The sequence below is a fragment of the Mercenaria mercenaria genome, chromosome 7, assembly GCF_021730395.1.
Source record: "Mercenaria mercenaria strain notata chromosome 7, MADL_Memer_1, whole genome shotgun sequence".
Classification (NCBI taxonomy): domain Eukaryota; kingdom Metazoa; phylum Mollusca; class Bivalvia; order Venerida; family Veneridae; genus Mercenaria; species Mercenaria mercenaria.
Window position 1 is genome coordinate 15,250,300 of NC_069367.1, and position 15,167 is coordinate 15,265,466.

The 15,167-nt window shown below is 34.7% G+C and overlaps 1 protein-coding gene across 10 annotated transcripts in view; it reads right to left on the bottom strand.

The window, feature by feature from the left end:
• LOC123556031 (filamin-C-like) overlaps nt 1-15,167 on the bottom strand; it is a 60,647-nt gene that overhangs the window by 22,986 nt on the left and 22,494 nt on the right. For 8 of the 10 annotated variants that reach the window (XM_053547647.1, XM_053547645.1, XM_053547646.1 and 5 more), the window contains exons 4-16: nt 14,314-14,527; nt 13,143-13,251; nt 10,157-10,317; nt 8,944-9,068; nt 8,496-8,628; nt 7,401-7,518; nt 5,286-5,417; nt 4,559-4,732; nt 3,642-3,668; nt 2,180-2,275; nt 1,919-2,038; nt 1,477-1,553; nt 993-1,095 (exon numbers count right to left, since the gene is read on the bottom strand). In XM_053547647.1, the coding sequence (XP_053403622.1) occupies nt 993-1,095; nt 1,477-1,553; nt 1,919-2,038; nt 2,180-2,275; nt 3,642-3,668; nt 4,559-4,732; nt 5,286-5,417; nt 7,401-7,518; nt 8,496-8,628; nt 8,944-9,068; nt 10,157-10,317; nt 13,143-13,251; nt 14,314-14,527 (1,589 nt within the window). Of the gene's footprint in view, nt 1-992; nt 1,096-1,476; nt 1,554-1,918; nt 2,039-2,179; nt 2,276-3,641; nt 3,669-4,558; nt 4,733-5,285; nt 5,418-7,400; nt 7,519-8,495; nt 8,629-8,943; nt 9,069-10,156; nt 10,318-10,902; nt 11,618-13,142; nt 13,252-14,313; nt 14,528-15,167 lie in introns of those variants that run through there. The other 2 variants (XM_053547648.1, XM_053547654.1) reach the window with 2 other exon arrangements.

Below are 15,167 nucleotides of genomic sequence, written 5' to 3' on the forward strand. Positions count from 1 at the left end.
GCATTTATAATGTTGACCTAAATGAAACACCGGGTCTATCTGCGAAGTTAATATGACTATAGTCTGATATTAAGAGACAGTCGACGGAGTTAGGAAAGTATGTAAGAACAGATCAATAGACATCTACGTTTTAAGCTAACGACTGACGACGGACGCCGGACACTGGATGACTGCCGAAGGACAAATGACGACTGTCGACAGACGATGGACGACGAGCGATGGAAAATCCACCAATGCTAAACCTTTGGTTAAGGTGAACTAATAAACCAATGTCAACCGTAAGAACATAGCCGTATGACTTTTTATTATAGAAAAAGTGATCATACACATAAGACTGTGCAGTACAAAGTAAGGAAAACATTGAACTAGGATCCAAGGCTATAAGATGGAGTGTGAGGAGCAGCTGGTGATTGGTGAATTTGAAAATTTGGGTTTAGAACCAGGCGCTTATATTACATAATATTTAAGTTGGTCTCCAAACTCAGACAGATAACCTTGGCCCCAGATCTTCAGCTCAGTAAGAAAGTTCACAAAAGAAGTGTAAGTATTTCATTTCAATATAACTATTCCATAACGCTAGTTAGTGATACCTTTCAGCTCGAAAACCCAGTTAAGTTTTAAGCTGGAGCGAACATACTGAATAAATTAGATATGACAATAAAGTGAATGAAAGCAATAAACCTTAGACAGAAGAGAGACAAGATCAACGTTATATATGTATGCTTTAGTTAAAAGAGAGTATAAAAGTCAAGTCAAAGAAGTTTATTTATAATTACCTTTCATTATATATGGTCCTTTAAATTTGAGAGCAACACAAAAAAGATTGAAACGCTATATATATCATACTCATGATGTTCCTATAACACATTCATTCTTGCGTCAAATTTAACCATATATAATTAATCTAAGAATCAATGACAATCACGTGTATTTCAACAGCAATTAAAACACGCTCAAATTATAAAAAAGATTTTTAAAATGAATGCTCTCACCTTTGGCCAAATGACCATCATAAATGATCCAGACATTGTACGTGCCAGGACCTCTAGGCTCGAACACGATCTTATATATGTCTGGTTTGTCAGTCTCATAAACCTGAAACAAATCACATGTTTTGAGCGTGAACTCCATGCTCTTACCTAATCATGCTTCAATATGAAGTAACAATAAAGTTAAATTTGAAAAAAGGCTGAAAAGATATTGTTTCTATAAAGATACACAACAAATGTGATTTACTATGCGACCAGTGTTGTATACTGATCAGAGAAAAAATGGGGAATGACAAGATAAGGTGATTCGGAAGTATCCTCTACTCCACTCAAATGCATTTCATAGACTTGGAATTTCACTATGGTGGCAAAGACTTTCGCAATCAATATTGACAAACAACTACCATGAAGCCTAAAAATGCTTACTTCTATCTAAATATCTGCTAATTTTACAGACTTCTACAAACTGACAATTAGATTTGCTTACATCAGCCGGGAAGCGTGTTCTTCCATACTGGACTTCCGCTTTTAGTGTTCCACCTGGCGACGCATTCGAAACATCAGCTGTTATAAAGACATAGCAATATAGTATGCTACACCATACACCTACAACATTTTTGGTCTTAATTTCAGCTTACAAAGGACTGAAGTATATAGAGATATTTGCTTTTTATTGGTATAAAAATGGTTTAAATATACAACTATACTGAAAGATAACTAACCAACAGATAATCTACAATTTCGAGTAAAACATTTGCTAGTTGTACAAAAAAATCTTTTTTAATATATCTAAATTTTAGCATAGGTTTTGACAAGTTAAGCCAAACAAATCTTTATTTAAAATATTGAATGTTCTAAGACTAACAATATGTCTGTGACAAGTTAATAATATATGCGCGTTTTTTAATTTTTAAACATTGATGACTTGCCAATGAGATGTGGGATATTGCAAACAGTCCCGTCTTGCATGCTATACACACGAACGTCTGCTGTATCACCAATATACATGTCTATGGGACCGCCTGTCATATAATCAATCTGCCAATCACCTACAAATAATAAAAGATTCAAATCTTTCTATTTATAAGCCGCTTCCACAAGATATTTTGCTTCAGTTCTAACAATTCAAAGGCTACCTCTATTACATCGTTAGCTTTAAATACATGTTAACACTCATGAACTATACTTACACGAAGCGGTTATTTTATAGTGATCACGGACAGGTTTCATGGCAGTAGAGAAGATGGCTCGCCTGTGGAGTTCTTCATGACCAGGACCGATATCTCCTGCAAATTAACATTGTGATGTAAGTATAAGGTAAAATAAGTAGCAAATAATGTTCGACAAAATATAAAAAATATTATAGAGGTCAGTTTTGATAATGTTTCTCTGCATTTAGTTCTGTTATTGACATCAGTTTTAAATCTTTTACAGGGTATTTACTGAAGACAATATTACTCTCAATAGCAATTGCAAACGTTAGATATACCCGATTAGATCCAATTTCATGTTTGTCAGTAATACGTATGGCAATTTCACAATTTAAAAAAACAAAACATCGAATATGAGTGAAAAAAATATCAAATATGCTAAATGTGTTTCAAGCAATGTAAAACACGAAATGAAATGAAATTTGTTTTTCTTAATTTTAAACCAAATATATTTCAACTGTGAACATCGTATCCTATATTTTTTCTGTTTAGACTGTGCCACCCGTATGTCTGATGTTAGCTCGTAGAAAGATAGCATATCTTGCACAAACACAAACAAACATCATATATTCTTTGTTTTGTACAAAGATGTACAATTAGTGCTTATTTATAAACTATAAAGATCAAAATGTAGTTCTGTGCTACACTTATCCTAAATTGAGTACGACAATAAAAGATTCAGGGTTAATTTTCATATTGTACCGAGGCAGAAAAACACTCTCACAAACAAATTTTAACATAAGTAATTGTAAGTCAAAGTACTATCGCAAACAAATTTTAACATAAGTAATTGTAAGTCAACGTGGCAGTTTTTGTTAATCAATGAATAGAAATGAATAGATTTTTAAACGAAATATATAAATGAACATAATGTTGTTATTACCCTGCTGGAGGTAAATAATTTAGCAGTGTGTTTAAAATCATGTAGTTTCATTACGACATCACATAAACCGTTACGATAAAACATTGACAATATGGTTATGTTTTTGATTAAAATCAATAGCTTACATTACCCTAGACACTGAAAAAATTGATCTAGGGTGGACATGGAATGTAAAGAAAAGCTTTGGGAATCACCAACTTAACTGTTGAAATACTTCACCGTAAACTATACACATATGCAACTATAGAAACGTGTAGAGAAGTATAGAGCAAGTATAGAATATCATGCTAAATTTCATGCATTTTTTTTTGGCGCATGCGCACCATGACATGCAATTTTCTCCGAAGAACCCGTATATATGAAGAATTAAAGAAACATTGCAAACCATTTGTGTAAAGGAAAGATGTGACATAATAACGAGACTGGAAGTTAGAAATCCACACAAGAGTTAAGTAATAGTGAGAAGTAATAGATACAATGCCAGTAGTCGCTGTACTGTAACAATTGTGAGAATATTAAAATACTTGATGGATGGGATACCATTCAGGAGAAAATTACCTTCGATGTCTAGGAGGTCGAGGATACCTGAAAGCCAAAACAATTAGAGGCAAACAGAAAAGTAAAGTGCATGGAATTCACGGGATTTCTCTCGATACTAACATTGCCCGGTCAGCACCATAAACGAAACTTCTAATGTTCAGTCATGCATACGATTTATCCGGAATAGAAATGATTATTAATGATTATTTGAATTCAATTCATTACTCAGTCAGAGATTAATCCTTGATTTCCAGACGCGATTTGGAAATAATTGCCCGAAAAAGGGCGTAATGGCCTGAAGGCCACATGCCCGAAAGACATTATTCATTATTGTTAATTGAATGATGTCATCATATCATAACAAGGTTTATAACACATAAAATGGAATAAGTCTTTTGAGGATATTGGACACTGTGAAAGAACTGTAACAGTTGGTACTTACAAAAGCTTGAAAGATCAAAGCAACATGTAAGCAAAGTACGGTAGTATCACACAGTCGAAAGTGTTTCAGAAATATGTGTGTACAAATAATTATCACGACAGAAAAACAGATTCTGTTCTGTACAGTGAAGAAAAATGAGTTGGTAGACAAAGATATCAATTAGCAAAAGAAAGAAAAGAAAGTAATTGTACTGATAACATAGGACTGTACCGTGGCAAATATTTGTAATTTTGATAAAGCAAGTCATTTGAAGATATCAAGTTTTACAAATATCTGACAACGACCAACCTACGTAGATCGTGTAATGAACATTGTAATCAATTTATATAATATGAAATGACCGGAGAATCAGAAAACTCCATTTCAAAAATACATTCGCAACAGTGTAATTTTATTTAAAAAAAAAGTTCGATGAAAATTATCCTAAACATGTATAAAGAACGAAAACATCACTTTCTTAAAAATAAATGATAAAATTAAACTGTAAATTTACCTCTGACTTCAGCCTTGTTATATTCTATTGCAATTTTATAATGTCCAGCATTTACAGGGTTGAAACTGGCCGTATAGACGTGGGTGTTTGTTTCCTTTAGGTTACATAGCACATTACGACCATCCTTTTCAACAGATACTTCCAACTTTCCTCTACCGGCATTCGTGCAATCAACTGTTCATGATAAAATAATAGAGCAACTGTTATAAGCCACACTGACTTATCTCACTATAAGTGATATGCGTTCTTAAACCATTTTCCCTCTCAATAAGACTTTAGTTTAATGCATCGTAAAATTAAAAGATGGTACAGAGTGTGCTCTATTACATGGCGAATTCTTACCGTTAGGAAATTGGTTATAGATATGTTTATATTACCTAATCGACCAAAAGATATTATGTATAAACTTGTGTAAAGGCAAAGTGTAGATATGACACCCGAGGGCTGAGTGTGATTGCTTCTGTCAGTTTTCTGTTTGAAATGCAAAATTTGAATAAGTTGCTTCCCTTGTATTAGAATCGCGGCTCTAAAGTCAGTGGAATGTTTTGCCAGAAAGAATTTAATTAAGAACAAAAATATCTTCATAATACTAGAATTGTTGGGTGTGTCAATAGAAATATTACATCTCATTGTTTGAAAAGTGAAAACGTTTGATGCGTTCACATTAAATATTTCACCGAACATTCTAGTGAACGCATATTGTACATGTATAACACTTTTATATTACTTGTAAATTTGTGTGGATTTCCCGCCATTCCTGCCCTCAGACCAGTGACCTTGACCTGTGAGGGGTCACATACATCAACAGTACAGCTGTCGACCATTGAATCATTCATGTACAGCTTCACTTGCCATGCCCCTGCAAAAATATATACAGTAAAAAATAAGTTTGTTTTTTTTCTATATGTCTATATCACGCATTTTTCCCTGGTGTGCTGGGTCGTATCTAACAATGATTTAGAATTAGGCGTTAGACTGTAGAGCTCCAGCTTTACTATATGTTCTTTTCTTAGACATGAATAAAACACATCTTCGAATTTGACAAAAGCAGTGAACACTTCTTCGAAGTTGCATCAAATTAAGTTTTTGTGTGGTACATTGTATATTACTTTGCCAGTATAAAAAATGTATTATGTGCAAATTGCATTTTATGGTGATAATTCAAGCAACACAATGGTTAGGATAATTATTGTTTTGCAAATTGAATGTGGACGTACCTTTACTATTATTCAGAAATATCACCTCTTTCCCATTGTTTGGCAATGCCAACGTACCTATGCTGTTATTCGGCAATGTCACCTCTTTAATGTCGACGTGTTTTCTTTTACTATTTTATGGCAATGTTGACTTGGAATGTTATCCCTATTATCTGGCAATGTCGACTCTATACTAGCAATGTTGATGTGTTAGTACTATTGTTTAGCAATGTCGACTTTGTACTAATGCTTGGCAATGTCGGCTCTATAGTATTGTTTAGCAATGTCGACTTTGTACAAATGCTTGGCAATGTCGGCTCTATAGTATTGTTTAGCAATGTCGACTTTTTACTAATGCTTGGCAATGTCGACTCTATACTATTGTTTAGCAATGTCGACTTTGTACTAATGCTTGGCAATGTCGGCTCTATAGAATTGTTTAGCAATGTCGACTTTGTACAAATGTTTGGCAATGTCGGCTCTATAGTACTGTTTAGCAATGTCGACTTTTTACTAATGCTTGGCAATGTTGACTCTATACTATTGTTTAGCAATGTCGACTTTGTACTAATGTTTGGCAATGTCGGCTCTATAGTATTGTTTAGCAATGTCGACACTGTATTAATGCTTGGCAATGTCTGCTCTATAGCAATGTCGACTTTGTATTAATATTTGGCAATGTCGACACTGTATTAATGCTTGGCAATGTCTGCTCTATAGCAACTGCGATTTGTACTAATGTTTGTCAATGTCGGCTCTATACTATTGTTTAGCTATGTCGACACTGTATTAATGCTTGGCAATGTCTGCTCTATAGCAATGTCGACTTTGTACTAATATTTGGCAATGTCGACACTGTATTAATGCTTAGCAATATCTGCTCTATAGCAATTGCGATTTGTACTAATGTTTGGCAATGTCGGCTCTATAGAATTGTTTAGCAAAGTCGACTTTGTACAAATGCTTGGTAATGTCGGCTCTATAGTATTGTTTAGCAATGTCGACTTTTTACTAATGCTTGGCAATGTCGACTCTATACTGTTGTTTAGCAATGTCGACTTTGTACTAATGCTTGGCAATGTCGGCTCTACTATTGTTCAGCAATGTCGACTTTGTACTAATGTTTGGCAATGTCGACTCTATACTGTTGTTCAGCAATGTCGACTTTGTACTAATGCTTGGCAATGTCGGCTCTATACTGTTGTTCAGCAATGTCGACTTTGTACTAATGCTTGGCAATGTCGACTCTATACTGTTGTTTAGCAATGTCGACTTTGTACTAATGCTTGGCAATGTCGACTCTATACTATTGTTCAGCAATGTCGACTTTGTACTAATGCTTGGCAATGTCGACTCTATACTATTGTTCAGCAATGTCGACTTTGTACTAATGCTTTGCAATGTCGGCTCTATACTATTGTTCAGCAATGTCGACTTTGTACTGATGCTTGGCTATGTCGGCTCTACTATTGTTCAGCAATGTCGACTTTGTACTAATGCTTGACAATGTCGACTCTATACTATTGTTTAGCTATGTCGACTTATATGTACAAATGGTGGCAACACCAATACGCTAAAATAACCAGAAACTTAATGTAATAAATACGTTTTTAACCCATTATACTTTTTAGATACTTTTAACATACCTATTTCATCCGCCCCAAATTGTGCATGATACATGCCGTCGCCGTTCATTTTAATGAGCCGACCTGTCGGAGACTCAGCCTCTAGTCGGATATCATCAGGTGTGACTGTCGTATGAGACTGCAAAAAGATAAATGTTGCACATCTCCAGGTTTAGCGACGCAAATATCAATGGAAAACAATAATCTGACTTTATCACATTATGTTATATTTAAAAAACAGTGTTTGCACGTTAACGATAAATTCATTTGCCAGTATTTGTAAGAATTTATATGAGTATGAAGTTAAGATTACTTCCAACTGCATGATTTAAAAAATATATGAGTGCATGAGGAAAACCAACATAGTGGTTTTCGACGCAGTTGGATCCAACCATCCTGGATACGTAGCAGTTGGTTAGTATCCATGTCTGTTCGCTTTTAAAGCCATACTGCATTACAGAAAACCGTTAGCGAACAGCATGGATCCTGAACCAGACTGCGCGGATGCGCAGGCAGGTCTGGATCCATGTGGTCGCAAAGCCACTATGTGGTTTTTCCATGGCACGCTCATATATGATATCGAAAGGTTAATGATGTTTGTTTAATAGGGAACTAACAATTATAAGATTCACTACTGTTTTTACGAACTTATATTATTTTGCCTAAATGGATAAATAAGCTTTATTGGGAATATAATTATTAGCTGATAAAGGTCTGTTGGTGTTTCTTAAAAGTAAACAAAGAAATACTGCAATATGACAATTAAAACCTTTAGCCTGCTGGTGGCAAGAGATTCTGCCTTTGCAACTAGTGCAGACGAAGATCATCCGTGCAGGTTGATCATGGTCTGCACTGTTCACTATTCAGTCAGTAAATTTTCATTGAACACCCCTCGAAAAATAAATGGTATTGCCAAAATTGAATGCCGGACTAGTCCATATTAGGAATTTAGCAGGGTAAAGGTTAAGCGACGACCATACTCAAGCAAACAATTCAGCATTGGGAACATTGGACAGCAACTGGGTAATGGCCATTTTTTTCAGATTAAACAAACTATACGCAATGGGAATAAACCAACAGACAAAAAGCAATAAACAATTATGACACAAAACTCACCGTTGCATATATGATAACGCCATCAGAATATGTATCTTTTTTAATGCCTTCGGCTGCACCTATACGTTTTCGTTGTTTGCGACGTATGGATGGTGTGCGGACCAATGTGTACTCTAGTTGTTGGCGAGATTCACTGAAAATAAAATGAAGTGTTGTTTCTTTCTAATTTTAAGTTGACGTTTCTTCTACAATAATTTAATTGCTTTTGTTTACATTCTACCTTAAGACTTCTGTTTTACAGACTTTACTGTAACATCTTATAATATACCTATTGAAGTCAATTCGGATTTAAGCATACGAATGCTCTATTATCAAACCTTGCAGTTATGGAAATTACAACTACTACCAAATATAGCTCTTTGCCATTAAGTTACATAACTCTATGACTCATACATTTGTTTAAATAGTCATACCTGCTATTTGTTAATATATATTACTTATTTCTTACTTTAATGTAGATGATGACGATGAGGGCGAAGAGGGTCGACTTCTGTTGCCGTTTATAAAATGTGTGGAAGAATGTAACGTGCTCGTTCTGCTGTCTCGACCGTGACCTTCATCCAATGGTATGATCTGCAAATATATAAATATAATGTAGATGTTTATAAAGATTCACGTGAATTCTTTAAGCTTTGATAGTAATTTATCAATAGGAATAATATAACTTAATATTCATTTTTAAACTCAAATCAATACGAGAACTCTGGGCTCAGTACATGTCCATGACAGTATACCTTAAACATCTGACAATGTTAAGGGGACTGGAGAAAACAAGTTTTAAGATAAGCATGAAAACTGCAGCTTTCTTAGAGAAAACTGTTTTATCAAGACTTAAAAAAACTGATTTTGAACTAACAGGGGAAAATAATGTAACACATTACAGATGTAAAATACCAAGTTCCTTTTAGGTGATAAATTAGGCTGTAGTGTTGCCATGTGACAAAATACCAAATCGCATACAAACTTACCTCTTGATCAGCTCGGGTATTCTAGGACACTCCAGTGAAATACACAGAACACTACGGTGAGGTACCGGGACCCCCGTAGTGCACTGCAGTGCATCGGGGCGGAGTTCACTGGAGTATTCTAGAGTGTCACGGAGGGTCCTAGAATACTCTAGAGCGATCCAGGTCGTACAATAAAACATAAAGTTTTGTATTGATTTGTTTAAGCTTTCGGCTATTCGATGCACTGTATAATTTAAACTTTGTTACAAATCAATTTACAACAATTTGACGATGTTTTACACCAAAAATAAATGAAGTTATCGACTTTTAATGAACATCAAACAAGACACCTTTGTAGAGAGTAACTGTAATTATTATCGCCTATTACACATGCCTACTTATTTTATTTCTGCTAATACAGGTACAATACACACTTGCTTTGTCGGCGCCATGGAATTCAGAAAAAATGTGCATTGATGTGTACCAAATAAGTTATCGTTCACTTATGTGTACATTGTAATAAAACCCGCATGTCTGTTTACATTTTTCCAAAAGCTGAATACTTCTTTTTTTTTAGTTCCAGTTTATACGAAAAATTAACCAAATTCATGGCTCTTCTGACATAAAAGTGCCTTTGATTTTAGTACGTTTTGTATAATTCTGATCACCCTGTTAGGTCATTAGTTTTGGCATATTGTTGTGATGTTTATATACCTTAGTTTCCCTGTAATTGTATTCATATGATATAACTCCTGGTGTCAAGTGAAGGAATCGTGCGGCGTACGCCATTATACCAATATGTTCAGTAGTCTCTTCGGCAATTTCCGTCGCAGACAAAAGCGGTTGTACGCCAATTTCCGTGGCTCCACCGAGGCCTAGAATGGTATGGTTTTGGCATTTGGAAAATTATAACAAAAACGATGTTCTGTAACATTTTGGCACCTTGTCCTTAAAGTACAATAAACAATGTCGTTCGTCCGTTTGAATTAGTTTGAACAATGAAGTAAATTATGCACTTTAAAGCATTCTAGCACTTGGGCAAAACACAATTTGCTAAATGTAAATTGTTTTTGTTTTATTTAATGACCAGGTTACACCGCACCTAAAATCAGTCGCCCGCAATCTCTCTCCACAAGCTGTAACGAACTCTTAATGAAATGTTCGCCTCTAGGCGCCTAATCTATTACATTACCGTAACGAACAAATGATTACGAATTAAAGAAGTGAAAAACCATACTATATGGAAACTTTTACGAAAGCAAATGAAAAAAAAAATGGCGTACATATCCAAGATTGGAACCGATTTATTTTGTCCATGCCTTGGGGGATTTAATAAACTGATATAGTTTATTGGTCTAGTTCTTTTATACCGGAAAGCATGACATTGTTTCACTGTACTTGATGTCAAGATCTCAAAATGTAAATTAAAGAAATCATAAATCACAGAGATAACCTGTTACCTTTAACAGTGACCTGTCCACAGGTTCTATATGCCGGAAGTGACGACTACTGCTTTCCTCAGTATGCACGTACTTATGGCTGGTCTCCATAGATTGCACGTGCTGATGGCTGCTTTCCGTGGACCCGACCATATGATGGCTAGTTTCCGTTGGATGTAAATACTTATGGATATTTTCCATGGGCTTTACGTACCTATGGCTAGTGTCCATACTTTCCACGGGCTTTATGTATCGATAACTAGATTGCACAGGTTTCACGTGCTCATGTTCGCGTTCTACAGTGTATACCTTTAGTTCGCTGTGTAAGTAAGTATTGTAGTCCATCTCTCTTTTCATCATCATTTTTACGTAAAATTAAGTCCACTCTCTTGTACTATTTGTTACATTATCCAAAACTGCATATGATTATACCAGTCTATGATGGACCAAATGCAAACCATATATAATATAAACGCATATTTTGTTTTTCAATTCTCAGTCTGTGATCTATTTTTGTTCTAGTTACAATATTAACGTAAAAGAGAACTTGTAACTCCACTAAACACTCTTGGATTTCACAAATATGAAGAATGTCACTGATTTACCGAAATAATAGCACATAAAGCCATACTTTCCGAAAGTTTTGCTCACATTTAATCAGTAAAGATCCAGATTTATGATGTTTTAATGACCATAATGTTTCACATGCACGTTTACTCGTTCATGTGGTACTTAAACTAACCAAATCACAAAAATCTGATGGTTCAATTGTTATGTAGATGCAAACTGAAACAATAAATCTTTTTTGGGAGGAATGTATTTTAACAACCCAATCGCCTAAAGACAAGGGAGAATCTTGATCAAAGAAGTAGATGAATGAAAATTAAATTGATTAAGTTACATCATGTCATAGTCCATGGATTCGGCAAGGTGAATGTTTGCCGCTACATTTGTTTTACTATTATACCAAGTTGACACTATTGTGGCACATAGCGATAAAAGGTTTGATACGTTTTTATTTTTTCTCGCTGCAAACGAGAATGAACTGGCATGAGAAAACCAGCAGCGTTTTTATGTACGTTCATTTTAAGTCCTCTGATATAAAAAGTAGGAGAAAAGCAGGAACATGGTGATAAATAGTAGAAACTTACGATAACAAACTTACTCCAAAATCTCTTATATTTACTCACAGTTACTCAGCAGGACACTTCAAATGAACTTCGATCACAATATATAAGGTATGTCTATCTAATAATGATATTCTGGGGCCCAACTGTACATAGTAGAGCCTCAGCAGTATAACATCAGTGCTTATATTATGAAACAAAATTCATTCTACAAATAGATTTACAACATTTGTTAACATATTTCTTCTTCTTTAAATAAAAAAAAAAAGTTGGAATAGGAGTTTTATTACTAAAGTAGGAAAAAAGTAGGAACAGACCTAAAAAGTATTAAAAAATAGGAAAAGTAAGACTACTTGAAAGCCTGCACTTATTTCATTCTTGTTTTGAAAACCAACATAACTAAGACATAAATGCCAATGTGTAAAGCTTCCAGTTCATACTTCAGTTATATTTAACGAGACAGTGTAGGCCTTGCTTATGAAAGTGCAATTTAGATCTTACAGTGTGATAAAAATATCATAATGTAAGTATCAAGTTTGGTAAAAATAAAGAAAAGAAAATATTGGCTACAAATAACATGATCAGAATGACAAAATCTTAGATGTAAGAAGATACTTTGTACTGATGATTTTGTGTACATCAAAATAACTATTATTCTATAGTTAAAATATTTGTGGTTTTCTATACTATATATGTAAAAGGGATTATCCTGGAAAATTACGTTTTTTAGGACCAGTTATTGCATTTCATTACTAAACACGTGCATGTTTGATAAACCGGAAGGACTGGCATAACATCATAATATATCATATCAGAAGAAACATACAATAAAGCGCTAGATCCGGCATACGGAAATGAAAATCATTGTATGAGTTAATGGCAACCCGTGTAGTGTGTTAAAAACGGCAACTTTACTGTGTGACGATGAAATACTAGTATAACTTTAAACATGTCGACATGTGTTAGAATTGAATCCCAAGTATATCTAATGTCTTAAAATCAACTTTAAATTTGTATATCTCTTTAATCATGTACAAATATGTCAAAAACTAAGCACGTACCTACAGGTATAAATTATATCTATTAAAGGTCATGGTAAATTTCATTAAAATCTACATGTAGAACTATACAAACCTTCGATCAGTCGTTCTATATTGGATTCTTTGAGGTCCGGCCAAGAAGGTATAGAACCACCAAATACATGTACAAGTTCACATAAAACTCTGCCGTCTTTCCAGTCAGTCTTTAATGTAAAAAGAAAACATATAGTGTACTATGACCTGTGCAATTTATGTTGTTATATATACAAAATCTAGCACGTTCCAACCGTATCAACTGCTCTGTCGGACGTAAACTGTGAACGTTTTCTGGCTATGACAGATTGACATTTCAGGCTCATATACGACAAATTTTGTAAGCTGTTAACACGACACACATTTTTAGAATTCAACAAAGTCAGAGGAAAAGTAAAATGTTGATTCCAAAAGACAACAATGTCAAACCCGTGTTTTATTAGCGCACCGACTCAAACGCTCAAACACTTTAGCCAATTAGGAATACTTCTTTCAATTCATTGCAGCACCAGTAAGACCCGACTTGAACCATGGCCCCAAATAAGAAAAGATTGTTACATGCATATGAAAGTTATGACTCCGACCAGTTCTAAAATGATCATTAATCTCTAAGTGTGGCCTTGACCTTTCGGAAAGGGGTCTTCTCTCTCTTTGACTCTCATAGAGTTAACCATTTCTGCCAAATAAAACTGAGATGATTCATGTATGCCAAAGTTATAATCACACGCGCGCACATACACCGGACAGCCATTTTGAGGCAAGGGAGGGAACTGGACTAAAATGTAACAGTTTGATTGCTTTAAGGGGACATTTAATAAAATATCAATATATGAGCAAATTAAAATTGATGTTCATAACTTAATAAGTTGTTTTTAAAGCGGTTTATAAGCAAAAAAACATCTTTAACTCCCGGAAATGCGTCAAACATTGTAAACATTTAAATGTATTACTGTTTTTTCCGCAATTAAGTGTCATGATGTATAAGCACTTTACACAAATTTATCTCATTAAAAGGAGGGCAATGTTCTAGTGGTTAAGGTCTAGGCCGCGCATAACGAAGGTCTCGAGTTCGCTTCTCACTGGGCTCACCAATACTGATTTGTTTAGGAAACGGAATCAAGAATGTCTCAGGAAAGCTTAAAGCTTTAACTACTGTCAAACTTATTTACATAAGTACAGACTAATTTATCACGGTATTTATACGTTTCGATACGTTTTGGTTAAGAACTTACCGTAAAATTGAACACAGGGTAGTTTTTAACCAATGGTTGTATTCTTTGAAGGGTTGCGTTGTAGCCGGGTGCCCCGACTTTTGTGAAATATGACAGATATGTAATGGCAGAAAGCTCGTCTAAATTGCTGTTGGCAAGATCTTCAGGTCGTAAAACCAGAGGTATTCCGAAATGTTGTCTAGCAAGTTTCATGGCGTCTCTACAGTTGTTGACTCTGCAAAAGGTAAACTTATTAGCAAGATTTCGTAAGCATTTAATTCCTACATAAAGATACTTAAAGTTTATAAATTTATTATTACACAAAAGCGGTAGGTATGGTGTCGGTCGCTGAACACGGAGGTAGTGGATTAGATTCCTCGAATGGAATTAATGGCTGTGACTTAAAACAGATCTGGTGCGCCTGTATTATTTTATAGACTCCGGTATATACCGGATTCAAGCAATTTGAACAAAAATATCTTAAATGTATATATTTTGTATCCATGGTGATACTAACCCTAACCTTTAGTATTTTATGCATATTATGCACTAAATGCGTGCGGACATGCAAAACATTGCGTAATTTTGCCGTGCGCTTGATAATCATTCCGGGCATGCGCAGAACGGCTGCACCAGATCTTTAATGAGAAACATGGGAAATTAATTTCCACATGCCTTCATATGATACCAAAATTTTTTCAGAAAGTGATTCGAGATCTAAGTGTGTTCACCACATAACAGACATATCATTAATATCTCCATTACAAAAATTAATACTGCAGCTGCATTTTTTATATATGTTGGCATATCTTTGTAAAAAAATGTGCTTTTTTTCAAAGTTAAGGTTGACTCGAATGTTTGGTTTTTTTAATTTG